Here is a 27,200-nt window from a genome sequence, read left to right as displayed (position 1 = left end):
GTTAACACCAGGCACCACTTCCACCCTGGCTCTCCAGCCCAGCCTCGGCCTCTCTGCCTCCTGGCCAAGCACTCTCCTGGGCAGGTTGCTGGTCCAGGGCCAAGGGGAGGGCCAGAGCCGGGACTCGGGACAGCCTTTGTCCCAGGAGCGGGCTCCGTGCTCCAGGTACACGCTGACACGGGGCGAGCGTGGCCGTGCCGGGAGCAGCGGCCGGGAGAGCTCGGGTGAGCTGCGGGGCGGGGAGCGGGCTGGGGAGCCCCTCTGCTTGCTGGGGTGGGGGGGGTCTCGGAGCTGGGGGTGCCCCAGGCGGCAGCAGAGCCAGGTGCTGGGGATAAACACGCTCCATGGGCTGGAGGGGCAGGAGGGAGAGGGCTGGGACGGCTGCTCGCTGCATGAGGTGCCCAAGGGGACACAGGGGCAGGGAGGGGACATGGACAGGGCATGAAGGGCACTGCTGAGCCCCAGTGCTGGTGGGAGGCAGGGGACTGCTCTACCTGGTAAAGATGCTCCCAGCATGCATGCTCATCCTCTTATAATCTTAAGTGCCTTTTTGACTTCCATATCCTAAAAGTGCATGGTGGGCAAGTCAGCTTCCCATTTTCCCGAGCAACAGCCAGTTTAGATTCACCAATGCGTCCGCACCGTTCCTCCCGCATGTCGCAGCCCCCTGTGTCCTTCCCTACGAGGGACACTGCATGGTGAGGAACATCCCACAGATGTTTGTAGAGCGCTTGGGTGAGCACAGTCGTACACAAACAAGTGCAGCAGCAGCCCAGGGGCTGTGCACAGCTGTGACCCTTCCACACATTGCAATGGCCAGGCCCTGCTCCTTGCGGTGCCGTGCAGCAACGTGCCTCTTTAGCTCTGGAGGCATCACCACCATCACCACCATCTTCCCATCCCTGCTGCTCAACCGAACCAGCAGCAGGCAGCAGTGCTGGCCAGCCCCAAGGTGCCACTGCAACACCGGGCAGATCAATCAGCTTCTCACATGCCTCTCGCCCGTGTTTTCCACCCTCTGGGCTCCCTGCCCTGCTCTCATCCCCAGGCCCGGCTGGCTCTGTGCTGCCTGCAGATGTTGCCTCCTGCCAAGTCAAAATGGGAATTAGTCCCCACCTGAGCAGGAGAAGTTCATTTCCCACCCACTGCCACATGCAGGACAGTGCCGTTTATCACCATTTTGTACTTCTCCATCTCGCGGTGCCTGGGACAGGACTTCCCAGGATGTGGGCTGGGCTGGGGATTTTTGCTGATGCTTTGTTACCTGGAATATGGAATCACATCCCAATGACACAGTTATATCTGGGCAAGCTCTAGCAGAGCTGATAGGACTGGAGATGTGACAACACAGGAATTCATTCATTGATCCATATGATCCTCTCTGGCCATAGCTACCATACAGGGGAGGGGACCTGGCTGTGAGATAAAGTCTGATAAGGGTTTCCTGGAATCCTGTGTCCCATGACATGTGCCGGAAGAGAACAGCTACTATCCCTCACTATATTTCTAATGTCCCGCAGGAGACTGGTCACCCACGTTTGTCACTGGAGATGCTGACTGTAAAACAGGAATCAGCATCTCCTTCAACCTCGCCAAAGGTCTTTCCTCTCCTACTCAAGCCGCCAGCCTGGTCTGGGAAAAGGCCAAAGGAATTTCTCTGTGTTTTTATGTGCTCACAAGAGAAATACGTAGCCAAGTGACAGCTCACGGGTGCCACCTCAAAGCAGAGGTTGGGCTAAGCCGCTTCTCTAGGCTGTGTCCGGTGGCACAGAGCAGGGAGAGCTGCCATGTGAAAACCACGTCTGGAGCAGCTGTGCGGTGCTGAGCATGTGGCCATGTCAGCTGCCACGTGCTGAGGCTGTTGCAGGGAACCACATGCTTTGATTCTCTGCTGCAATTCTCACTGATGCCTCAGGGCTGGTTCTGCCAAGCACCGAGCTCCAGCCGGATGAGGGCAGGTGCAGAACTTGCTCTGTTCCCCGCTGGCCTTGGCTGCCCGTGCAGCGCTATCGCTGTCAGCATGCCAGCTTGGCTATGGGCTGTGTGTACCCAGCTCAGCAGGAGTTTTCTGCCTCTGCCCTTCTGCCTGCCCTTGGGACTGCAGAAGAGGCTTGGAGATCTCCTGCAGACAAGAACACTGGCCCTGTGTGTCTGCTTACCTGCTGTGGCATCACCAAGAGCTGAGGAGAGCTGGGCCAGGCAGGACACATGTGGCTGGAGATGCTATTCCCTTGCCTGGAGCAGCCAGGACCATTGCAAGGGCAGTCTGGGACTGTTGGGCAACAGATGTGACCAGATGGTCCTGTCTGGTGGGATGGGTTTTGCAAGGGAGCAGGGTATGGTGGCATGTGGGTGCCAGAGGGATGCAGCTCCGCATCCATCCCTGCAGGGGATGGCCACGCTGGGAACCTGCCAGGACATGGTCCTGCTCCCACTCTGGGACTCCTGTTTGGCTCTGCTTCCCCAGGCGATGCTGCTGGGACAGGAGATGCTGACCTGCCAGTTTGAGTAGGGCAGAAGGATGGGGCACGCAGAGAGGGGCCTGAAGGGCTGCAGTTGAGAAGGCAGGGCTGAAAAAGCCACGCTGAAAACCCCTCAGGGAGAGGCTGTTCAGAAGGAGAGGGTGTCCCAGCCCTGAGACTGCCTAGACCCTCCCATAAGAGCAGCCATGTACTGGAGCATGGCTTTGAGCCCTTGTTAGGGAAGGGGAAAGTCCCATCTTGACAGGTCCCATAACCATCCGTGAGATTTGTATTTCAAAACTGGCCTTGCAAATGCAGAGATGTGAGTGCGTGGTTGGGGCTGTTCTTGCAGGTTGGAGGAGGAATGGACTACAAAGCCAAGGCCGTTGCAGGTCTCCTGGCAGCCACCTGTGTCTTCAGCATCATTGCCCTCATTCTGAGTGTCGTGCAGGTGAAGAACGTGCTTCTGCCTCCCGGCACCAAGGTAGGGTCCTTGGGAGGAGCACAGCTCCCAGCTCTTGCTGAGTGCTGGCTGCCCCTTGGTATTGGACTTTCCACAGGTTTCAGGCAGGCTGTGGTGTTTGTCACCAAGATGGGGACAAACTCCCGCATAGGCTGGCTTGCCAAGGTGAGTCTGGCAGAGTTTGGTCACCGTGATTGACCCTACAGCGTTTTCATCGCAGAGCATTGCCAGCTCAAAGGGTGTGTGATGGAGCCTTGTCCCTGACACAGCTGGTGACTGCAGTGCCACAGGGCTTTCCCTGCACTGAGACACTGTTTGGTGATTTGAGTTTCCCCTGCACACCAGGGGCTCTGTGGACTCTCCTGGAGCTCCCCTTGCTCTGCGGCGGGTGACGCTGCTCTGCACCCCCTGACACCCCGTGTCCCCTCTGCCTCCCCAGTACGGGCTGGTGTTCGACGCCGGCTCCACACACACGGCTCTCTACATCTACCAGTGGCCTGGGGACAAGGAGAACGGCACCGGCATCGTCTCCCAGGTGGAGGCCTGTGCCGTGTCCGGTGAGTGTGCTGGGATGTGTCTGTCCCTCTCCACTGCCCCTGCTCAGCTGAGGGACATGGGGACTGGCCAACCAGGGTGGCTGGCCCGCAATGCCAAGGCGAGTTGGCTGGCTCGTGCCAGGGATGGTAAATGGTAAATGCCCCAAGGGCACTTATTTAATGGGCATTTATAAATATATGAAGGTGCTGTTGGGCTTCTGCACAAGGACTGGTCCTCCTGGAGGGTGGGACCAGGCTAGCAAGGAGAGGTGGGGTCAGCTGGATGGTCCACGGAGCTGGGCTGGGACTGGCAAAGGCCACCAGGCCAGGGCAGAGGTGCCTGCGCAGGGGGTAACGGGGCTCAGAACTCACCTCAACTGCAAATCCAGGCTCTGCAGCAGCCGCATGGCAGTTACTGGTTAACTGCAAAGGTCTGGCAAAGGACAAAGTGTAGTGGAGAGGGTGCATGAACTAATGGCAATAATGGTGTGCAGAGCTCAGGGGAAAGTAAATAGTGATATTTCTACCCCAAAACCTGTCCCTACCCACCGCAGGACCATACTGGGTGCTCAGATCCAGTGCCAGTCTCTAAAAATAGGAACTCAAACAAGCCGTGCAGAGGGCACCTCTGCGTGTGCGTATCGGCTCCACACACCCTCCCAGCAGGACAAAGGAGAGCCTGACCCTTCCCCGGGGAAATAAGGAACGGCTCTGTTTGCCGACCAAGTCCTGTGGGACCGGCTGGCTGCCTTTGGGCCGTTCGACCTCCCTGGGATCGTGCATGTGCCCAACATCACAGGGCTCACACCGCAGCCCTCCCCATCCATCCAGGGTGGGAGCTCCCTCACTGTGCCATGGCCGTGGCGTGTAAGCGGCCTCCAGGCACGCAAGCTCTGAGCTCTGCCCTCCCAGGGACACCCTTGGCAAGGCCAGGACTAGCCTGGGTGTGCAGGAAAACCCCTGGGGCCTTTTGGGGTGGATGTGTCCCCCGTTGCCCTGTCCCTCCTGGGTGGCACTGAGCTCGCTCCATCCCCGCTGCCCTCTTGCAGGACCCGGCATCTCCAGCTACGCAGACGACCCCGCAGGGGCTGGAGCCAGCCTGAAGCCCTGCCTGGACAAGGCCATGGAGATCGTCCCGGCAGACCAGCAGCGGGAGACCCCCACCTACCTGGGGGCCACAGCGGGGATGCGGCTGCTGAGGTAGCGGCCCTGCCCGGAGCCGACCACCTGCTCCCCCTGCCCCAGCAACCTTGTGTTTGTCCATTGGAGCCGGTGCAGGGGGCTGGGACGGGGGTCTGGGGACATGGGGGGCTAGGGACATGGGGGTGGGGGGCACAGGGCACTGCTGCCCACGCAGGCCACGGCGATGGGCAGAACATCCATGCCTGCATCCGCCGGGGTGTCCAAGGGATCTGCAGCTGTGCCCATGGGGAAACCCCCAGCACCAGCCTGGCAGCAGCCCCAGGGCTGGATCAGCCTCCCGGGCCAGACTTGCCTGGACCTTCCCACATGCCCAGGCCCAACCCGCAGGCCGCAGTTCAGGGAGAATCCCAGCTCAGTGGCGGAGGGATTTGGCGGCTGCAGGAGAGGCACCGCGGCAGGGCAGCGATGGAGGGGATGTGCCTGTCTCTGGGCAGCTCCGCTCCTCGGCAGAAGGCGGCAGCCTCTTGCTGTTCGCCCTGTGCTGAAAGCTCCCCGGCCATCGCCTCCTCCACTGCATGGGGTTTATCTCCTTCCCTGCGCAGGGAGCAGAACAGCACCAAGGCCGAGCAGGTCTTTGCCGAGATCACCAAGGCCATTGGCGAGTACCCCGTGGACTTCCGCGGAGCTCGGATCCTGACGGGGAACGAGGAGGGTTCCTTTGGCTGGATCACTGTCAACTACCTGATGGAGACCCTTGTCAAGGTGCGGGATGGGGCGCTGGGCAGGAGTGAGCACGGTATGAGCTACACCCAGGTTTCTTTATCCCCAGACGACAGAAAAATGTAGTTTTAGGGAACTAGTAATCCAAATAAACATAACCTGTGGTTCTGAACTGCACACTCAACTCCACTGACGTGATTACTAGAATCGAAGGTCTTCGTGTCCAGCTCAGCCTGGCTCTGTGCTCTCCACTTACATACAGGTCTGTTTTGGTATCACAGGGACACAGCATTACCAGGCACCAAATAAATTATTATTCTTTCCCTCCTCAAAGTCCCTTGATCAAAGCTGATGTGCAGCAGCCAAATTGTTGCATGGAGGCCTATGTGGGCCAAGGAGGATATGGGCAGTAAGGGATTAAACAGGGAGATAGGAAAAGGAAGGTCCCTCAGGGGCTTCTGAGCCCACAGAACCTTGATGGAAGGGACAGGGACTGTGACTCCTCCCAGTTCAGACTAACACTTGCTGTCTTATGGGTCCAGTTTTCCTTTGCAGAGAAATGGGAACACCCACAGGACACTGAGGTTCTCGGAGCTCTGGACCTTGGAGGTGCCTCGACACAAATCACCTTCCAGCCTGGAGTCACCATTGAGGACAAGAACACCTCCGTCTCCTTCCGGCTGTACGGCACCAACTACTCCCTGTACACACACAGCTACCTCTGCTACGGGCAGACCCAGGCCCTGAAGATGCTGCTGGCAGCTCTGCACCAGGTACCGCAGCCACCGCGCACCAGGGGCTGCTCAACCATTTCCTTTTGCCATGAAAAACGTCTTCCAAAAATGTTGGGCATGCCTGTGGAAAAGGCGTTAGGGAATTGAGAATTTATACAAATTCGAAAACCTGAAAGAGACTTAGAATTTTTCTACGGAATCAAAAACTTCTTACAGGGCTCCCTTCTCCGCAGATGTTGTCATGTCACGGCATTTTCATCATTTCCCAAGCCCAGCTATATCCTCAGCTCTTTCCCTGTCCCCTCAGGCATGGGCATGAAGTGTTTCCTTGGCTGGGTAGTTTGCAAGTATCAGCTTCATTGAAACACAAGTGGTTTAAAAGGCCACCAAGTCCTCTACTGGACAATAGATGCAACATCCAGGTAGGAGAGGATGCCTGGCCGTGCTTGTTGAGTCTCCAGTCTTTATGGCCCTACATGCGGCAGCAAGTGTGGCAGAGGACTGAGACTCCACACAGCTCAGTGCAGAGATGACAGAGAGCTGTTAATGATGACCAGATTAACTCACCCTTCCTCAATTTCTGCCCAGGAGAGGACTCTCGCACACCTCCTGCACACCACTCTGCCACTAATCAGTGTCCTCCTGTCTCACCCCGGGCAGAGCTCACAGCCCAGTGCTGTGGGGACGGGGGCGCTTGGGGCGTGCAGGGGGATGCACCTTTGGTTCTTTCTGGGGTGGGGCCTGAACGGTGCGGTGGGACAGAGTGAATGCCAAGAGCAACAAGCTCTCGGTGCAGGCAGAGGGCACACGCTGCCCTCGGGGCAGGCTGCCTTCCCATGGGGACGCCTGGGCTGGCGGTGGCATCGCCACCCAGCACAGCTCAGTGGTGGGGCCGACGGCAGCACTGGCAAAAGCCGTGAGTAGGTTAGTTTTGCAAAGGATGGGTCCTGACTCTCCTCAAATCCTCCCAGGGGCCAGACCCTGCTTTTTGTGAATGTTGAAGCACAGGGTGGGCTGTGGGGTCTCACTGGCATCCCACGCCCAGCCCCACTAATGGCTCCTGCTCTCTCCAGGGCAACCTGTCTTCCCAGCACATATCACACCCCTGCTACCCCAACGGATACCAGGAGAACGTCACCACAGCAGACCTCTACAACAGTCCCTGTGTCCATGCACCAAACACATCCAGCCCTGCGCAGGTCCTCACGGTGACGGGGATGGGGGACCCAGGGGCGTGCAGCATCGCTGTCCGGAAACTCTTCAACTTCAACACCAGCTGTGGGGCCAACAGGACGTGCGGGTTCAACGGGGTTTATCAGCCGCCCGTGCGGGGACAGTTCTTTGTAAGGAGCCTCTGTCTGTGTGGCTGTGGGGAGGGAGGACGGAGGGCGGGGGCTCCTCTGCCACTGGCTGTGGGACAGGGTGGGGAGAGAGGAGACCCCAGAGCTGGTCCCATCTGCAAATCTTCTGTGCTGGGAGGTGGGTTCTGCCTCCTGCCATGTCCCAGCGCTCCCTGAGGGAAATGGGAAGATCTTGTTGCAAGGAGTAAGCCTGAGCTCGCTCAGAGTGCAAGCGGCAGCCGCAGGGCTTGTTGACCAGCTCCAAAACTTTCTGGTGGACCATCAAGTGGGTGCTGGATGCAGAACCCTGGGAATTGCATGAGACTCTGTCCTCAGGCAAGAGGTGCCCCTGGGTCTTTCCTCTGGCTGAGGAAGGAGATGTAGTTTTCACCATCTCCCCTTATCCCTCAGGCTTTTGCTGGGTTCTACTACACCTTCCACTTCCTGAACCTGACCAGCCAGCAGTCTCTAAATGGCGTCCAGTTCACAATCCAGGCCTTCTGCAAGCGGAGCTGGGCAGAGGTGAGCGCCCTGCGAAGGGCAGCGGGGAGCCCTGTGCTCGTCCTCTCCCCAGGCCCTGCTGTTCCCTGGGCCAGGGAGGGTTTCTGAGCAGCTGTTTCATTCTCCATTGCACTGTGTCCCCTGTTGGCCCCACAGCTGGTGGAGACTTTCCCGCAGCAGAAGGGGAACCTACACACATACTGCTCTGTGGCCATTTACATCTTGACGCTGCTGTTCGATGGCTACAAGTTCGACGAGCACACGTGGAGCAGCATCCAGTTCAGGCGGCAGGTAACCCCGTGGGGCAGCAGCAGCGGCCACATCCCTGTCCTGACCTGATGACACGCTGGGGAGCAGCATCCTTGGAATCTCCTGCACCAGAAATGTGTCCCCACCTCATGCCTGCCAGCCCATGATCCCAGCACGGCTTCACTCCTGTGTATCTGCCCCCAAACCTCTGACACCAGCTTGTTTGTCACTCTGGTGTGAACATAAGCTCATTTTAAGTGGGTCAGAGAAGAGCAGAGTGGGATTGGGCTACTTTGGTCTTTGATGTTGGGCAGAATTGACTTGAGCATCAGAGAGGTGATGGTGGCCCCATGACCCATTTGAACCAGAATATGACCAAATTTGAAGGATTATAGGGGAGCGTGAAAGCTCAGATCCAAAATTGTGCGCTGGTCACACAGGCACATCTGGCCCAGAGCAGTCACCCATGTCCAGCTGCCCTTTAACCCCGGGGAGGGGGGAACAGGAAAGCTGCCTCTGTAACTGGTCCTGGTAAGATCAGATTCACCACAGGCAGGTCCACGTGTGAAATCATAGCTGGGGCAGCTCATGGCAGAGATGCCCTCACGCCAAAGCTACTGGTGCCTGGGAAAGACACTTTTGCATGATCTCTTCTGCTCTCTCACCTCAGGCAGCGAACACAGACATCGGGTGGACACTGGGCTTCATGCTGAACTTAACCAACACGATCCCCACGGAGGCTCTGGAACATGTCAAGGGGCACCAGCCCAGCCTGTGGGCAGGCGCCGTCTCCTTCATTGTGCTGGCCACAGTGGCAGGCGTGGTGGCCGCCGTCCTCCAGTGCTTCTGGAAAACCAAGTAGCTCCCAGCCTCCTGCCCACTGAACCAGGCAGGGAAGTGGTGAAAAAGAAGGAGGAAAGGGGAGAAGAATGAGGGCATTATACCCATCTCCATTGCTCAGGAGGTCTAAGTGGGTCATCTCTGTAAAGATATTGAACATGACAAAGGTCTCTTGAGGTCTCCAAGTACCTCCAAGAGGAAAAGGCTCTTGACTCCAGAAAAAACTTCAATCTGGCTGACAAAGGCTGACCGAGACCCAGTGGCTAGATGAAGCCAGGTAAATTCAAACTAGAAATAAAACCCTTTGTTTTTCAACTGCGAAGGTCACTAACCAGGCCAGCACAGTTTCCTTGGTACTTCAGTCCCGCTGGGCTGCTCTCCCACCAGTCGCAGGAGGCAATCGGTGGTGGAGAGCAGTGGTGGCCACCTAAACTCTGAGGAGAGGGGTGACCTTATCTGTATCTTGCCCTGTGCAAGACTTGCATAGTATGTGACAGAATATCTTCCCAAACACTGCCAGCTGTCCTTAAAAATATTTACTGGCATATCTCAGCAGAAAAATACAAGTGGAAGTTGATTTAAGAGCTGCCAACTCTGGCTCAGGGTTTATTTTATATTCAAGTTACATAGCCCAGCTTTGTCAGATACCAAATTCCTAGCAGGCTCCAGCTCCCAGCCCTTGAGTGGTTTATTTAGATGAGCAGAGCCCAGGACAGCTCAGCTGCTGGAACCAGACAGACAGTTCAGTCCTTCCAGCTCCAGCCAGTGCTCTCCCCAGCCCCACCAAGGCTCTGCCAAAGCCCAGGGCCGCTCTGAGCAGGCTCACAGCTACATCCCCTCACAGCATGAAGCAGTAACATCCAGGCAGGAATTAAGGGTTTAAGAAAAGAACCGGAGGCATCTGGGCTGAGGGATGTTCAGAGCCCTTTAGCTCTGGCAGGTCCATGGAGTATTTGCTGTGGATGATGATCCATGGTGGTCCTAACGCACATGTTGTCGCATACAGCCCACTGCAAACTGGCGACAGGGGCTTCCCAGAGAGCAGCACCTCTTGGAGATGAGAGAAAGAGGAGAAAGGCCAGGGGAGGCCACCAAGATACACACAGGGCTGGAACAGCTCTGCTGGGAGGACAGGCTGAGAGTTGGGGTGTTCAGCTGGAGAAGAAAAGCTCTGGGGAGAGTTTAGTGAGGCCTTTCTGGACTTCAAAGGGGCCCATAAGAAAGATGGGGACAGACTTTGAGCAGGACCTGTTGTGATAGGACAAGGGGTGATGGTTTTAAACTAAAGGAGGGAGATTCAGGCTGGACATGAGGAAGGAATTGTTGCCCCTGAGGGTGGTGAGAGCCTGGCCCAGGTTGGGCAGAGAAGTGGTGGATGAACCATCCCTGGAGACATCCCAGGCCAGGCTGGACGGGGCTCTGAGCAACCTGAGCTGGTGAAGATGTCCCTGCTCATGGCAGGGGCGGCACTGGGGGAGCTGGGAAGGTCCCTTCAACCCAAACCATTCTGTGATTCTATGATTTCCATCTGGTGGAGATAAGGACACATGGCCCAAAGGCCCAGGGAACAGGGCTCTATCTCCTGCTTCCTTAGAGTGAGGCTCAGCCTTTCCAGCCTGAGCTTGAGCAACAAGGGAGGGGGTGACAACGTCCATCCAGAGGAACCTCTTCCCACCCAGCAGTCTGAGCCCCTGCGCTCCGAGCTGCCACATGGACATTTCCCATGGCCAAACACCAAATCCCTCTTGCTTCTCTCAGCCCTGCACAAGCACATCTTTAGCAGCATAAGCCCAGAAGTAAAAATGCCAGGTCTTGGAACAGGCTGCAGAAAATGCTGTGGGACTGCTGGAACCGAGCCCATGGGGTCTGGCAGCGGGGGACATCTGTGCAGGTTCAGCAGAGCTCCAGGCTGTGGCCCAGATGAGCTGGGACTGGTGTCTCCCACCCCTCAGAGACCAAGCAGTCGGCAGGAAAAGGCTCCTGTTCGCTATAGGAAGGTGGCGTCACAGTTGGTCTGGGTTGCAAAGCACTTGGGGAAGATGCCAGTCTGACCATTGCAGCGTCCTTCGAGCCAGTCCTCGTTCACTGGAAAAACAGAAAGGAGCAGGATGAGCCCTGGCCCATGTGAGTGGGGTCAGTGAGAGTTTTCATGGGTGGAATTTAACTCTGAGCAAAACCCAGCACAAGCCTGTACCTCCCGAGAGAGCACTGGAGGGGCCATCTACTCCCCAGTCCCTCCCCACAGCAGCCTCCAAAAGCCTGGCCCAGTACAAGCGTGAGGACAGGACTGCAGGGCTACCTTCAGAGAGGATGTCCAGCACGTCTCCCTTGTTGAACTCCAGGTCCCCCGGGCTCTGCGCGAGGTACGAGTGCTGAGCCAGCATCTGGTAGAGGACGGGTCTGCCCGAGTGGGAGTCTGAGTCCTACAGGAGGAAGTCGTCATGGAGGTTGAAAGGCAAAGCAGAGACTGGATCAGAGTCCAGCGCAGCAGAGAAGCTTGTCACAGCCCACGCACCTGGCAGAGGAGCGTCAGCCGGCCATCTGTCAGCTGCTGCCACATCTTCTGTAGATCCTCCTCCCCTGAAACTGCACCCAGTTCTTTGCCATCTGAATGCCTGTAGCTGCAAGGGTTCATTAACACGGCTCAAATCATCTCACTTAAAGCCAAACTCTGAGGCAAGTCTAGTCCTCTACCATCTTCAGTCTAACAAGACCCTCTGTAAGCCAGCTCTGAGCTTGTCATCTTCCACAGTGACACAGGGCACCGTTAGGGAGTGGCATTGTCACCTCCTCACACACTTGAGGAGAAGATCCTAAAGTGTCCTGAGTACACTGAGTACTCCTGGTCCTTTTGGAACTGAGGGGCCACAACTGGACACAATATTCCAGGTGTGGTCTCCCCAGGGCAGAGCAGAGGGGCAGGAGAACCTCTCTGACCTACTGACCACCCCCTTCTAACCCACCCCAGGTACCATTGGCCTTCCTGGCCACAAGGGCCCAGTGCTGGCTCATGGTCACCCTGCTGTCCCCAGGACCTCACACACTCATGCACTGAGAGCACAGGGGTACCTCAGCTCTCCTCGCTCTGCCTGCAGCCTGAACTGCTCCCTCAGCAGAGCCCGCAGCTCCGGCAGCGATGGCACCTCGCCCGCCCGCACCACCACGGAGCACTCGCAGCACGCTCGCAGCACAACGGGTCTGTCCGGGCTGGGTGAAGCTTCTCCTTGGGTCGGTGTGATCTGCTGAGAGATGTGGCACCGTGGTTATTCAGGACTCTCATATCAAGAGGTGACACAGACACAGCCCCTCAGCTCGGTGCTACCACATAACAGTAGTGCAGCATCAAAATGCAGATCTGAATACGAGAAGAGGAACTACAAATTCAAAGCCTGGGATCGAAAGCTCCTCCCGTGACCCAGGAGGCCTGTTTCTGGTCCGATCACACAGGTATCTCGCAATCCCAAACCTATATGAGCAGGGTCCCAGTTCTTCCAGACTGCTAACAAAAAATTCCTCCAAAAGCCCTACAAAAAGGGGTGAAAGACAAAGGGAGCTGAGCTGATCTGCAGCTGGCACTGCCAGAGTGGTGCTGTCCTCAAGGGGACACAAGAGAGCTCCATCACACACAGTGGTTGGTAATGACACAGAGCTGCATCAGAGGACATCATCCCAGGAGAACACAGACGGGAATGAATTGTGGTACCCAGACTGACAGGGACAGAAAATGCCACACAGGAGGATAAGAGAAGGGACCACAGGCAGTTTAAAGTCAGCAATCTCTTGCAAAATGGGCTGAAAAGTACGTGTCTGAGAACACTGGCGTGTCTGGGGCTCTCCGCTCCTTGGAGGGTGGCAAAGGGCACTGCCCTGGTGAGCCTCAGCCTTGGGCTGCCTCACAGAGCTGTATGGGCACAGGCTTGGGAGCGCTGGAGGAAAGGCCACCTGGGAGCCTCTTCGAAACAGGAAATGGGCAGAGGAAGAGTTTTTTTCCAGTAATTTTAGGGCAGCTCAGGAATTGTGGAGGATCTGGCCAGCAGTCTTGCACTTCTCACAACCTTGATCTCTTGAGGCTGTAAGCAGCTTCACCTGTGAAACATTTTACCTTTACATCCATTTGGGCACCAGCATCATTTGCAGAGGCATTTTCTCCCCCAGGAGATTCTGCAGAACGAAACAAGAGCAGAGGAGCAGCACCTGCAGTCAGCAGAGGCCTCTGGCAGCTCTTCACCAATCGGCTGGTGCACAGGCAGCCACAGCCGCTGTGGGCAACCAGCACCCTCCCCCCCTAAAGCAGCGGTTGGACACAGCTTCACGGGGCACCCACACAGGGCCCTGGCCCCAGGGAATACCTGGGTTACCTGGGTTCTGCTTCACGTGGAGTCGGCTGGGAGGCACCTGGGCAGGAGGGAGGGGAATCCCATTGCTGATCTTCTGCAACAGAACAACATCAGAAATGAGTGAGTAGAAGACACCGGAGACTGGACAAAGCTGGTGTGCGTGAGACAGGCTGCAGCCACTTCTAGATTTCTGGGTATAACCCAGAGGGAGCCCCAGGGAGACCAGTTCATGAACTGGCTGCATGACACAGAGGACTCAGGCTCTTAATGGCTTCTGCAGCTCTCAGGGTTGCAGAGTTACAAGAGATTTGGTGGGGCTTCCTTGGGTTCCTGCCCCTCGCTGGGTTGGTGCTGGAGCAGAAGGAGGTTGCTCACGTTGTGCTGAGGGCTCTGCCCACCATCTGCCAGCTCGCCTGGGAACCTGGGCCGGTTCACAGCGAGACAGACATGGAGCAAATGCCCAAATGTCTGTTACGGCCACGGATTCATTCAGAGAGTGAAAAAAAAAAATCATAGCAATATCAGAACAACCATGTGCTTCAAAGATCTCTCACAGGCTATAGGAGTCTGAGTTGCACCTTTCTGCACTGGGTTCAGATCGAAAGTGATGGGGACCATGTGTGGATATGCCTGTGGTGGAGACAGGAGATCAAGGAAGTTTTCCCAAGTCAAAGGTGAGGGTTTAGAGCTTAGGAGCATGGCCTTGAGACAAAAAGCAGTGCATGTTTAAGATATTACCATTAACCTGCTCTCACTCTACTGGTGAACTAGAATAAGGGAGCACCTCTTGCCGGCTGCTGTGCTACACCTAGTGGCTGCAGACATCACGGGAGCAGCCTGGACAACACGCCTCAAGCCCTCAAATTCACCAGTGTGCTCCAGTGCCTCAGCAAGTTTCAGTGGGTCAGGAGAGCCGTGGCAGCTGCTCATCTTCGTGTGCCCCATCGCCCATGGTGGCGAAGAGACAACAATAGCTAGGACAGCTTGTGATGCAAGCCACTGTGGCTTAGGTACGTGTACAAGTCCCCAGATTCTGCTGTATTTAGTGTATACAAAAAAGTACAGATTTTTCCTGCTCTTAACTCTTCTGTCATTCCTGTTCAAGAGCACCTGGTCTTCAGTTAAGGTGTCTCAGTGTTTCACACTCTATTTCTCTTACACAGTCGTCCTATCTTGTGATAATCTTACAAATAAATGTCCTGAATGTATCTCTTGGCCCCTTTCCCACCCCTGGTTGCAAGGTTGTCAGCTCACCCATTTATCCATCTTCGAGGCAGGTTCCAGGAGAGAGCTGGGTATGTGCAGCTTCTGCGGGACACAAAGCAGAGCAGGATGAGACAGGAGCTGCTGCTGGAGCCGACACAGCCCCAGCCCCCCCAGCCCCGCTCTGCGCTGCTGCTGCCCTGGCAGAACCGCTGCGACCCCCGTGTGCCCATGGTTGGGTACATTGGCCCACGTGGCTCGTGCTCAGAAAGTGCTGAACAAAATCCAGTGGTCCCTTTGCACGTTTTTTCTGCTGAAAGCGGTGCTGTGATGGAATGGCTGCGATAAAACAGACCCAACACCCAGCAAGCCCAATACCCCACTCCTAAAATGGGTGCTTAGGAAGGGAGCAAGGGTGGCGAGAATACCAGCCCAGCAGCACTGCTGTGTCTTCTCAGCCACTGCTATTGATTTCAATTGATCATTGTGAGTAATTATGCTTTTATTTCCCCCAATGTCTATTATTGTACTTTTTTTGGCTTTGAATTTCATCTGACACTTCACTGAGCCATCAACCAGCACATTCAAATACTTCTGTAATTGTTCCCTATTAGCCCCAGATTGTCTGTCATGGAACACCATCACCTTAAGAAGCACTAGATCAGTATCACTATTACTACATCACTTAGGAATATGCTGAATGCCTAGGTCACAAAGCACAAAACCCACAAACAACATCCCAAACCTGTTCATTTATGCCCAGCCTTTATTTCTATATTTCCACCTGTTATTAGTCCCCAGAGCCCTTCCTCTCTTGCTCAGACAGCTCACTGTTTTTCTTAGTGGTCTTGTGAAGAATCTTTTGACTTTTTTTGGAAATATAGGCAGATAATATATTCACTGGCTCAACCTAACCCAGGTATGCACTGGTGCTTTCAAAGAACTTAAGCAGACACATGAGAAATGGCTTCAGTCAGCATGTTGTCATATATATCTTTTTCTACTGTAGTTCCCTAGTCTGCAGAACGATGTCAGATTTGCTGGGCTCTAATTCCTTAGGTCTTCTCCAGAGCCCTTTATAAAACCTTCCTGTACAGCTGAAACTCTCCCAAAACCTCCCCAAAGTTAATTTAACAGAGACACTACACACCAGGTAAGGACTGACCCGTCTGTTCAGCTCTTTAGAGCTTTCAAGTGACAAATACTGCTCTAAATGGTGCTCCTTGGTGAGGTCTGTTATCCTACACGATTCCACCGTAGGATCCTGTATGGCGGAGAGCACAAGTGCCCCAAAAGATGCTCTTGTGGAGCAACAGAGGAGAACGGGAGAAGCTGATGGGAGCCCAGCAACATTGCTGAGAAGGACCTGGGTGCCTGGTCAACAACAGGTTGACCATGAGTCAACAATGTGTCCTTGTGGCCAAGGAGGCCAATGGTAGCTGTGGTGCATCAGGAAGAGTGCACCCAGCAGGTTGAGGGAGGTTCAACCTCCCCCTCTGCTCTGCCCTGGTGAGGCCACATCTGGAGTTGTGTCCAGTTCTGGGCTCCTCAGTTTAAGAAGGACAAGGAATCACTGGAGAGTCCAGTGGAGGGACACAAAGATGCTGAGGGGTCTGGAGCATCTTTCACATGAGGAAAGGCTGAGAGAGCTGGGGCTGTTCAGCCTGGAGAAGGCTGAAAAGGGACCTTATTTATGCTCATCAGTATCCCAGGGTGGGTGTCAGAGGATGGACCAGATTCTGTTCAGTGGTGCCCAACGCCAGGGTGAGGGGCAACGGGCACAGACTGAAACACAGGAGGCTCCATCTGAACATGAGCAGAAACTTCTCTGCTGGGAGGTGCCAGAGCCTGGCCCAGGCTGCCCAGAGCGGGTGTGGAGTCTCCTTCTCTGAGACATTCAAACCCGCCTGGACCCACCTGTGTGATCTGCTCTGTGACCCTGGTGAGCAGGGCTGGGCTGGGGATCTACGGAGGTCCCTGAAACCCAACCAGGCTAGGAGTCTGTGATTCTGTGAAGTGTCAGAGGAACCTACAATTAGCAACTGCTCTGTGGAAACGATCCCTGACCTCCTCTGCTTTACAAAAGCCCCAGGTAGGCCCCCAAGGAATGTGCTCAGGGGGCTGCAGCAGGGTCCTGCTCACACGCAGGCTGTGGTCTCTGACAGTGGGGATGGGCTGGAAAGCCCCTCTGGTTTCCTTACCTGTCCATCGTGAATGGCTGTGGCCCAGCCATCCCCTCCTCTCGTCAGCACAAACACCAAACTGCCGCCTTTCACTGCCAGCTTCTCCGAGCCCTCAGGGTAATACTGGGATGAAACTCGGTAGTAGCCTGACTCACCGTCTCTGGAAAGAGAGAATAGGAATAACAGCACCTTTACACACCCTGAACTTCTGCTGCTGGATGGCTTTGATCCAGAGCACTGCACTGATCCAAAGTGGCATGTGCCAAAAGTTGGGAAGTTATGATTTCCATTGCTACTCTTTGGTCCAACTGGGAACAAAACGAGCTTGGAAAACACTCAGGTTTCCCAAATGCAACTGACTCATTTTCATTATACCAATATCCTCCAGATCAAAACAATTATTAAACTCATCCCTGAATTACTGTTGGCACAGTATCACCAAATGACTTTCATGTGGTTTTGAACCAGGACTGACTTTCGGCTCAGCACAGCAGGGCTGGGAGTGATTTCTTAGAAGCCTTGTTCTGAGAATTAGGACGGGACAGCTGAGCATCCTCTGCCATGGATGTGTGCAGGTCCCACAACCTCCCTCTGCTTCCATTCCCCAGCCATGGCGTGATCCATGCTTGTCTCCCAAGACTATCGAATCAGCTCCTGCAAACTGCCCTGGGACTCTTTCAGGAGAGATGCCACCGAACTGCAGCATCTTTTGCAGCCACAGAAGCCTTTGCAGGTTTGTCTTTCACCCTTGGCGAGAAATGGGTGTGGATCCCACAGAGTCTTCAGACAAAGACAGCAGAAAATAAAACATGACCTTCTGAAGAGAAATAGTGAGAGTTAGACATGGTGGAACTGAACACTTACCGCAGAGCATCAGCACTGGGTTCGTAAAAGCCCTGTTTCTGTGGGAGAAACAACATCTATTTATAACAGTACCTTATACAGCAACAGTGCCACCTTATTTACTGTCCCTCTGAACAGGTGTTAGGATCTGAGGCCCTACCTGGAGCTCCATGACAGCTCCATTCATCCTTTCACAGCTATGTCCTGCTCACCTGATGCCTGAGAGGCTCGAAGCCAAAGTACTCATCGTTGGGAATGATGGACGAGATCACCTGTCGGAAGACAAAGAAATGACTGAATCCAGGTTGGATGAAGAGACTCACAGACTTCATGCAAGGTTATCTACTCAGACCCGTTTCACTCCGACATCCTAAGGTCAGGCATAAAGTAGAGCCACACACCTAGTGAAAAAAGCAGAGCTGGGTTCCTGAAACAGCTTCAATAGATTGTGTCCCTGTTTTTTTAAGTCTTTCCAAGGTTTCTTTAAAAGCACGTGAATGAATTAGTTTCCCTTCCCATTATTCATGTCAGCGCTGTGGCCTGTGGCACTTCTGCTGACTGCACTGGTCACAGAGGGGATCAGAGAAATGCTCTGCTGACTTACGTTCAAGGATGTGACAAAGCATTTGTCTCCCAAGTGCCTGCCTGTCCCTCTGGGAACGCAGCTGACGGAATGTGCTCCTCTTGAAAAGGCCGTTGTCAGCAAAAGGACAACCCCAGGGCTCCCTAAGAACCTGCTCAACCTTTTCAGAGTTTAAAGTGACCAAGACTGGGAAGTTTTTTTTAGCACCAAAGCGCAGTTTTAATGGAAGAGGTGGCAATTCTAACAAATGTTGGCTTCTGTGTCCCAGATGCCTTGGGTGGCTGCAAGTCCTGACAATGCTGCTCTTGGGTCAGCGATTGGCAGAGCAGCCAACAGTAATGCTCACTGGAGATAGGAGAAAGTGGGATTTTAATCTGCTTGCTGGTAATCTTAACAATCACATGTCTGTTACCTTGGGTTTACCCAGGAAATCTTTTGAATCCAGCTGTTCAACTTCCTTCTTCCGTGGTCTGAAAAACTCCCCGAGAGGAACATGTATAGGCTCTAAAAACAGACAGTCCTAGGGCAGGGAAAGCAGATAAGAGCCATCAATTAATATTAAACAAAACATAACAGCAGTGAAAAGCAAGTATAGCTTCCCTGTGTGTGCAAGAGCAGCTCCAGGAAGACATTGGGGCAAAAACGATGGCTGTGAACTTGAAAAAGGTCACTCAGGTTTAACAAGCACATGCAAACCAGGAGCTCAGCAGCCACTACCCAGCATTGAGTCAAAGACTAACTCTGTTGGGATGGGGTGGGTGGGAAGGGAGGGCAGTGGAGTAAAGTTTATTAAACAAATCTCTAAGCATTTTTCCTATTAGACTTCAAACATGGCTTTTTTCTCCTGTGTTCGACCACTGAGTAGCATGCTAGTAGCAAATACAAAGAATATACTAATGTAAGGCACAAACATGATGCTAGAAGAGATTATCAGATTAAAAAAAAAAAGGAATAATCTCTTAGAAATGATACAAATAAGATAAGGAAGTGCGGAGATAGCAAAATAATGAACCCTCCAGGAGGAGTTAATCAGAGATCTGCAAGTTGCTCCTGATATTAAAGAGTCTAACAGGAAACTATTCTTTAGAACCAACCCCGGAAATAACTTTTACACTCTACTTAAGCTCTAAATGTGGTTGTCATTAACATCTGAACTGCCAAAGGGATCTGAGGCCAAAGGGATTCAAAGAAGTCAGCCAGTGTCATGAAAACGGAGACCCCCCAAATCTGCGCTTGCAGGGGTTCTGCACTTAAACCCTGCACGAGGCAGCTTGGTTTACAGCACAGGTACCAACAGAACTGAGCTCCTGGACACAGGGACTAGGAAGCAACCTCCCAACCTGAGAGGTTGTCCTGTCATCTTCCACTGCGGTGTTTCTGTGCTATGAAGCACCTGCGGGTGATGGAGCTTCTTGATAAGCTGAAGCCCTAGTTTAGTAGATCACAAGCAAATGGCTTAGACTCTGTTACCGGATTTCCAAGCAGGTGGGTAGATAGGAAAACCCAAACATACAACAATTAGCACATTCTTATCTTGTATTTCTTAACTTGAGCCCAATACACACACCCAGGAACCCACAGAGGTTGTTTTACCTGCACCCGCTCGAGGGCCATGTCCAGGATTGCTGTTCTTCCTTCAGGTCTCCACACCACGGCTTTTTCCAGGGTGGTCCTGGCCTCCTGCCACTGCCGCAGCCGGCACTGCGCTGCTGCCGTGCTGTACAGCACCTGGAGCGGGCGAGGGCAGCAGCGCTCAGAGGGCTGAGAGGGAGCAGACACCCAACACAACGCACCCAACCGCACCAGGGACCCAAACAGCACGCACACAGCAGCACCGGCCTGCTCCCTGCTGCATCGCAGGGAAGGCACTCAGCAACACAGCTGAAAAACTCCATCAGCAGAGTGAAAAGAGGGAAAAACTGCACCTCCAGGCCAGCCCCTGGGCGTGCTGGAGCTGCCAGCGCTGCCCGAGGCCAGGGGAACACCAGATGAAGGCTCTGGTGCCGCACACATTTTAATTTTATCCTTCCTGCACCCGAAAGGCCAGTAAGGATTTTCTTGGCAAGTCACACAGGGTTATTTCTGTATGGAACTAGGTAACATTTTTTGCTGTGCCGGAGTAATTCTGATTCCCTTTTGCTGCAAAATAACTGAATGTCTTTCACATTGCAGTGGGCTGTGAATGTGCAAGTTGTCAGCCGTAGCCTGTTACCCTTTAGCAGCACGTACGCCGGTCCAGCGGTGAAGCAGCACAGGGTGGGAGTGTTACACACCGCGTGCTGGGAAGCCTTGATCTCTATGCTGAATGTAGACCGGGAGATCTCCTTGCTGGCCAGAGGTCAGCATATAGAGAAGCTGGGAGTCCACAGGCAGCACTGTGACCTGACAGACCCACTGTCATGTATCTTGCAGCGTTACACAACAGAGTGATCAGCTTGTAAATTGTTTTGTGGTATTGTTGCTAGACAGGCCAAAAGACCTGACCGTGAGGCCTACTGGAAAGTTACTATTAGGCTAATAATAGATGAGATGTCCAGCAGTAATTAACTTTCAATTGTAGAACAAAACCTGTCCTGGAATTGAGAAGTCAGCCATGGACAGGTGATTGTGTTGTGATTATTGCCAAATTTTGTGGATGTGCTAAACTTAAAGTAAACTTTGCTCATTATAATATCATTTTAATACAAAACCACACCTCCTGGTTGAAGGTTACCACCTCCAGGACCCCTACTCACCAAGCATAAATATATGTAGTAAAATACGTAGTAAATATATTAAATTTGTATGCAAATACAAGTATATCAATATATAAGTATATAAATATAAACAAGTGTATAAATATATAAAACTTGTATGCAAATATTGTAACCAGTGAGCCCTACAGGACTTCCCTGAGGGTGTGTATATACTGATAGGATTTTGTATAAATGATCGAAACGTTTGTGTTGCTGGTATGCTGGTTTAATCTACGTTGTACAACTCTGTAATAAAATCAGTGTCTCTGTGTGCAGAATTTGGCTCAGTGAGCACACGTGTCCTGGCAATGCCCAGAGCACGTGGAGCTGCACGTTCACCCCGGGACATACCAACCTCCTCCTGCTGCAGCCCTACGCTGTTCAACGGGAACCCATTGTTCCCAAGTGTGTGTGAGCTCAGAGAAGGCAGCACTATGGCACTGAAACGGTTAAAAACCATGAGGTTTGGGTAATACCACAGATGCCAATGATAGGTTCTTCCTGCCAGGTATAAGGTGCATGAAAATTCACCGAGAAGGAAGGACAGGTTTCTGGCCATGCTTGACTGGAGTTACACAATGACTCCTCACTCTTGTGGGAATCAAGATTTAAATACTCTTTTCTGTGTGTGTGGACTCAGAACAGAAAACAAAATGAACCCCTGCAGCAAAGTACAGTTTCTAGGAGTCTTTTACATCACAAATATTTATAATCAATTCAGACTTAGATCTCTTTTCAAACTGGATGAGGCAGGTTGACTCCATCTACCCATGCAAGAGCAGCAGAGTGAGGTGTTGCAGAAGCAAACTCCAGCTTGCAGCCCAGTGTGGGGTGAAACCCAGAGGTAATGTTAAAACCAGTTGTTACGGTTGAAAAGACAAGACTTCCATGCACATCAGTTTCTTAGAGTCTTCATTATGGACCAACTTCGTTCCCATCTGTCTATACCTCAACCTATTTCAGCTTTTAGAGCTGAGTTCCCAAGACTTACATGCATATTTACACCCAGGTAAGCCTAAATATTACAGGCACAGATAATTCCCGAGCATCTGCTCTGAATGGTTTTACTTTTCAAGCTGTGTAATTTGCTAAACTCTTCAGAGACAACATTGTTTTATGACTCTTATGATAAGGTTCCTTTAAAAAAAAAGTGCAAGCAGAATATTTTACTGTTTCAGCGCACTGTCTTGAGAAGCTCTCGGGTCACCAACGCCTGCTGCGGAACAGCCCAGCAGAGGGGAAGGGCCGCTCAGACAGACTCTTACCTCCCATGCATACAGGATGTGCCTCAGCCCCAGCTGCTTGTAATCGATGAAGGTATTATTTCTCAAATGACTGAAGGCCATTTGATAGTCAGAGAGAGCTTCTTCATACCTACAATGCAGAAATGACAGGAGAAACTGAGATAAAAAAGCTGAAGACTCTGAGAAGTTCAAAAATCAAGCTAGCAGAAAAGGTGTTCTTCTCTGTAGCCTGGATGAGGAGAGCTGCACCAGAGACGTGACCTCTTGTGATCACAGGAAAGCCCCTGTCCTCTCCTCGATGGTAGTTAGAAAACATTAATGTGGTGTGTCTGGGGTCACCTGCAGAGTTTTACTGATTGGGATGAACAGTAGGTTTTCATACCTGAAATAGTTGCAGTTCCAAGGAGAAGAAAATGTGAGGAACAGAGATTAACAAATGCCGTGGGCTCCTTGCCCAGCTCGCTGCTGGCAGTTTTGTCCCGGCAGATATCTCGGGTGAGAAGCGAGGGCTGGGAAACCCCTGATTTCAGCCTGGAGAAGCTCCAGGGAGACCTTACCGAGGCCTTTCGGTAATTAAAAGAGGCCAATAAGAAAGATGGGGACAGACTTTTAGCAGGGCCTGTTGCGATAGGAGAAGGGGTGATGGTTTTAAACTAAAGGAGGGGAAATTCAGGCTGGACAGGAGGAAGAAATTGTTGTCCCTGAGGGTGGTGAGAGCCTGGCCCAGGCTGCCCAGAGAGGTGGTGGATGAACCATCCCTGGAGACATCCCAGGCCAGGCTGGACGGGGCTCTGAGCAACCTGAGCTGGTGAAGATGTCCCTGTCATGGCAGGGGTGGCACTGGGGATGCTGGGAAGGTCCCTTCAACCCAAACTGTTCTGTGATTCTGTGATGAGTGTACATGCACAGCCAGAGCAATGTGAGAAGAAGTTTAGAGAAACCCTGAAGATAAGGGATTTAGTCTGAATTTACACCAGCTCTGCAAATAAAATCAATACAGGCTCCCACTCAGGCTGCAGGTGTGGAACGACAGGTCCAGGAAGGGCTGTGCAGCGTCACCCGGCCAAGAGAAGGTGCCTGGGTGAATTAAGGGAGTAGAGCCTCTCTTGTATGAGGAAAGGCTGAGGGAGCTGGGGCTCTTGAGCTTGGAGGAGACTGAGGGGTGACCTCATTCATGGTTATATAAAGGGTGAGTGTCAGGAGGATGGAGCCAGGCTCTTCTCGGTGACAACCAGTGACAGGACAAAGGGCAATGGGTTCAAACTGGAACACAGGAGGTTCCACTTCAATTTGAGAAGAAAGTTCTCCTCAGTGAGGGTGCCAGAGCCTGGCCCAGGCTGCCCAGGGAGGTTGTGGAGTCTCCTTCTCTGCAGACATTCAAACCCGCCTGGACCCCTTCCTGTGGAACCTCAGCTGGGTGTTCCTGCTCCATGGGGGGATTGCGCTGGATGAGCTTTCCAGGGCCCTTCCAATACCAGACATTCTCTGATTTGTAGGTGGGAGCAGCATCTGATGAGGGAAGGAGCCAGGGGGTGCTGGGGGCCGCCACCTCCTGTGGCAGGGGCAGGTCTGCCAGCAGTGCTGCCCCCACCTCCTGCACAGTGTGTGTGCTCGGGACACACTCGCTCTGTGCTGCCGGCCGTGTCACAGCACTGGGAGCGGAGGGAGCAGCTCCACCGCACCAGCCGGGGCTGCAGCATCCCTGAGCGCAGCTCTGCCGGCACAGAGCGTGTAGCTGCTTGACGGGCTGTCTGTGAGCGCAGAACTGCTCACTTTTGCTCCCTCACACAGCAATAAATATAGTCACTTTGTGGAAACAAAGGTCTGGAAAGTATGGGGAAAATACCAGGAAAGAGAATACCTGAACTTTGGATGTGAGAAAGGACCCGTAATATCCTCCGCCCACCTCTGTGAGCAGGATGTCACTGCAATTTAACCCTGGAAACAATGAGTAATCGATTCCGTGACACTAGTGGTGCAATCCCAACATGAAATCAGTGAGATGAAGATCAGGCTCATAAAATCTGCTGTCAGCAGAGAGTGAGAGTCAGACCCTAGGGGCAAACCGCATTTTTAGGAAGGCCAGGCTTGTGTGGACCACGCGATGATACACCTAGCATCTCAGTTATATTCTTTTCATTCCCAAAGAAAATCTGAATGGCACCATTACCTCCTGGTAACCCCACACACAGAAGCAGCTTCTCTCTCTCTCTGTGTATGGGATGGTAATGCCATATAGTAGCCACCCCTGGGGCCACAGAGTTGTACAAGCTCGTATCTTCTCAGTGTTATCAGAGGTAAGACTTGCTGACCTGAGACACCATTTATAAGGCCAAACTGGACCTTACAAACTGTTAAAATTGTGGGACGAAGTGCATTTTAGAATTACAGAATCATTTAAGTTTAGGAATAAAGTATGACTAGAAGCAGAAAAGGCAAGACTGAAATGGATGTGTGCTTCACTCACATTTCCAGCTGCAGATGGATGAACCCTCTCTGAAAGAAGCCAACGGCTAAAGAGTTGTCCTTCGCAACGGTTTTATCAAATGCCTAAGGAGAAAAACACAGACACGTGGCAAGGATGAGTGAGGATCTCTCCTGTTGATGCCTGGGTGCACACACCCAGCCAGTCTTGTCCAGCTGCACTTGCGCTGGGTGCAGAAGCTGTTTCTGGGTTCGTGACCAGCTCCTCTGGACCGCCAAGTGCCAGGTTGTGATCTGGGCTGAGGGGCAGGAGACAGCTCCAAGGCACCTTTTAGGTCTTGGCTCTGTATGAACTGAGCTTCTGATTTTTTTCCTTCCTAGGGAAAATGGACAGAACATAACAAACGAGTTACGTATGCCATCCAGCATCTTGTTACGAGAAAACTGTGTTGCCCGGACCAGAGTTTGTCCTCATGGTGGGAGCAGGACAGCCCAAGCAGGGAAGGCTGTTTGAAGCAGCCTACAGTGATGAGTATGAGAAAGGGTGCAAGGGAGAAAGCCAACGGGCTTCATGCTGCACCTACAAGTCAATATTTCTGGTCCAGTTTCCCAGCTAAAACCAGGGAAGTATTATCAAAGCTGGTAGCAGCTTGTGGCTGATGGTTCGAAGTACCAACGTGCTGGGAAAACTGTCTCAATGACTTTCTGAGAAAGCTAGGAGGTGTGCTCCTTCACTTGTCATTGTGAAGAGATGGTAGGTAGATAATGAACTCTTGTGGTACTGGCTAGACAGGAGTGGTAGCATCGCAGGGGTGAAAATATGTTGCAGGAGGTCAGGGAGTGACTGCGAGGTGGCAGCTGCTTCTCCCATGGCTTCAACAGCAAACCTTGTGTTGTCTGCTTTACTGTGCTATAAAAGGGAAAAAATGAACAACCAACCGTTGACCTGTGTGAAGCATAGCTGAGCTTCTTCCCAGCCGTGCCCATCCATCAGGGCTAAAAAGTCTCTCTTGGGCACCATTGTGCTTTGCTCACTGTTGTCCCTTATAGCAGTATAAGCTCATCTAAACATGAGCAGAAACTTCTCTGCTGGGAAGTGTCAGAGCCTGGCCCAGGCTGCCCAGAGCGGGTGTGGAGTCATCTTCTCTGAGCCATTCAAACCCGCCTGGACCCACCTGTGTGATCTGCTCTGTGACCCTGGTGAGCAGGGGTTGGGCTAGGGATCTGCAGAGGGCCCTGAAACCCCATCCAGGCTGAGATTCGGTGATTCTGTAACTGCCCTGCTCGGGGCTCCATGGCTCTTCCCAGCCCCTCCAGCACAGCCTGATTTCTGCTTACTGCTAATTAAAAAACAGCTTAAATGCATCCTGTTGCTGGTCAGCTGACAGCTGGCCAGCCAGATGTGCAGACATGCTGGGTACTGTAAGAAAAGGCTTTTCCTCAGGGTGTTTGCCTGCCTGCACCTGCTCCCCGGTTCCAAAGGGTTCCCAGCACAGCGGCTGCTTTCTGGCAGCCTCGACCGCTGGAGAGGGCTGTGGATGGGCACACGGGGCTGCAGGGCTCCATTCACATCCATCACCGCTCGCATCTGTGCGGTTAGTGGGATGTGCAGACTAGAAACTCTGGATTTTAATGAGAGTTTCATAGAATCACAGAATGGTTTGTGTTGAAGGGACCTTTCCAGCTCCCCCAGTGCCCCCCCTGCCATGAGCAGGGACATCTTCAGCAGCTCAGGTTGCTCAGAGCCCCGTCCAGCCTGGCCTGGGATGTCTCCAGGGATGGTTCATCCACCACCTCTCTGCCCAACCTGGGCCAGGCTCTCACCACCCTCAGGGACAATAATTTCAGCATTACTAGTTTCAGTCATCATTCCCTCAAAACCCGAAATGGCCAAGCGGTGCCGCCCGCCCCAGCGCCCCCCCCGGCCCACCCTGCGGTTCCCCCGCTCGACCCCGCTCACCCGCAGCGCCTCCCCGGGCCGCCCCGCCAGCAGCTGCACGCAGCCCATGTTGAAGCAGATCCGGGCCGGCGGCTCGGGGATCCCGCCGAAGATCTCCAGGGCGCCGTCCCAGTCCCCGCCGTCGGCCGCCAGCACGCCCTGGTGCCAGCGCCTCACCAGCTCCCGGTACGCCATGGCCCGCGGACCGGGCTGCGCCTCCCGCCGGGCTCACCTGCCGGCGGGCGCGGCCCCGGGGCGGGGAGCGGGCGGAGGAGGAAGCGCCGCTGCCTCCCCCCGCCCCTCCGTCCTCAGCCGCGCAGGGCCCGGCGGGGACAGAGCCCAGCGGGGCAGGGCAGCACCGGGGGGCGGGTGGCTGGGCCTACCTGGGGGTGAAGGGAGACTGAAAAGCCACCAGCAGAAAGCCCCTGGAGCAGCCCATGATCCCAGCCTGGTTGGGACCTCTGTAGATCCCCAGCCCAGCCCTGCTCACCAGGGTCACAGAGCAGATCACACAGGTGGGTCCAGGCGGGTTTGAATGTCTCAGAGAAGGAGACTCCACACCCGCTCTGGGCAGCCTGGGCCAGGCTCTGGCACCTCCCAGCAGAGAAGTTTCTGCTCATGTTCACATGGAGTCTCCTGTGTTTCAGTCTGTGCCCGTTGCCCCTCACCCTGGCGCTGGGCACCACTGAACAGAGTCTGCTCCATCCTCTGATACCCACCC

General features: G+C 53.7%; 2 protein-coding genes across 4 annotated transcripts; one reads left to right on the top strand and one right to left on the bottom strand.

Moving 5' to 3' along the window:
* The first annotated feature begins 79 nt into the window (after window positions 1-79).
* On the top strand, window positions 80-9,303 carry ENTPD8 (ectonucleoside triphosphate diphosphohydrolase 8). Its single transcript, XM_065853855.2, has 10 exons — window positions 80-224; window positions 2,815-2,946; window positions 3,365-3,482; window positions 4,511-4,661; window positions 5,207-5,366; window positions 5,867-6,097; window positions 7,132-7,401; window positions 7,810-7,920; window positions 8,056-8,190; window positions 8,819-9,303. The coding sequence occupies exons 2-10, from the start codon at window positions 2,827-2,829 to the stop codon at window positions 9,008-9,010; spliced, it is 1,488 nt and encodes a 495-aa protein (XP_065709927.2). The 5' UTR covers window positions 80-224; window positions 2,815-2,826; the 3' UTR covers window positions 9,011-9,303.
* A 214-nt stretch (window positions 9,304-9,517) lies between these two features.
* NOXA1 (NADPH oxidase activator 1) lies at window positions 9,518-26,718 on the bottom strand. 3 transcript variants are annotated; one of them, XM_071817406.1, is made up of 15 exons: window positions 26,501-26,718; window positions 24,584-24,666; window positions 22,138-22,246; window positions 19,731-19,865; window positions 18,550-18,657; window positions 17,767-17,826; window positions 17,576-17,613; window positions 16,730-16,871; window positions 14,580-14,633; window positions 13,347-13,419; window positions 13,091-13,149; window positions 12,058-12,230; window positions 11,504-11,609; window positions 11,288-11,411; window positions 9,518-11,073 (listed from the first exon to the last, which is right to left on the bottom strand). In XM_071817406.1, the coding sequence occupies exons 1-15, from the start codon at window positions 26,672-26,674 to the stop codon at window positions 10,976-10,978; spliced, it is 1,536 nt and encodes a 511-aa protein (XP_071673507.1). In that variant the 5' UTR covers window positions 26,675-26,718; the 3' UTR covers window positions 9,518-10,975. The 3 variants fall into 3 exon arrangements, with proteins under 3 accessions (XP_071673507.1, XP_065709928.2, XP_071673508.1); XM_065853856.2 differs by having other exon boundaries at window positions 12,058-12,227; XM_071817407.1 differs by lacking the exon at window positions 13,091-13,149.
* Window positions 26,719-27,200: the final 482 nt, after the last annotated feature.

This window comes from Patagioenas fasciata, chromosome 20, assembly GCF_037038585.1.
Source record: "Patagioenas fasciata isolate bPatFas1 chromosome 20, bPatFas1.hap1, whole genome shotgun sequence".
NCBI classification, from domain to species: domain Eukaryota; kingdom Metazoa; phylum Chordata; class Aves; order Columbiformes; family Columbidae; genus Patagioenas; species Patagioenas fasciata.
This window is presented reverse-complemented; position numbering and strand designations above follow the sequence as displayed.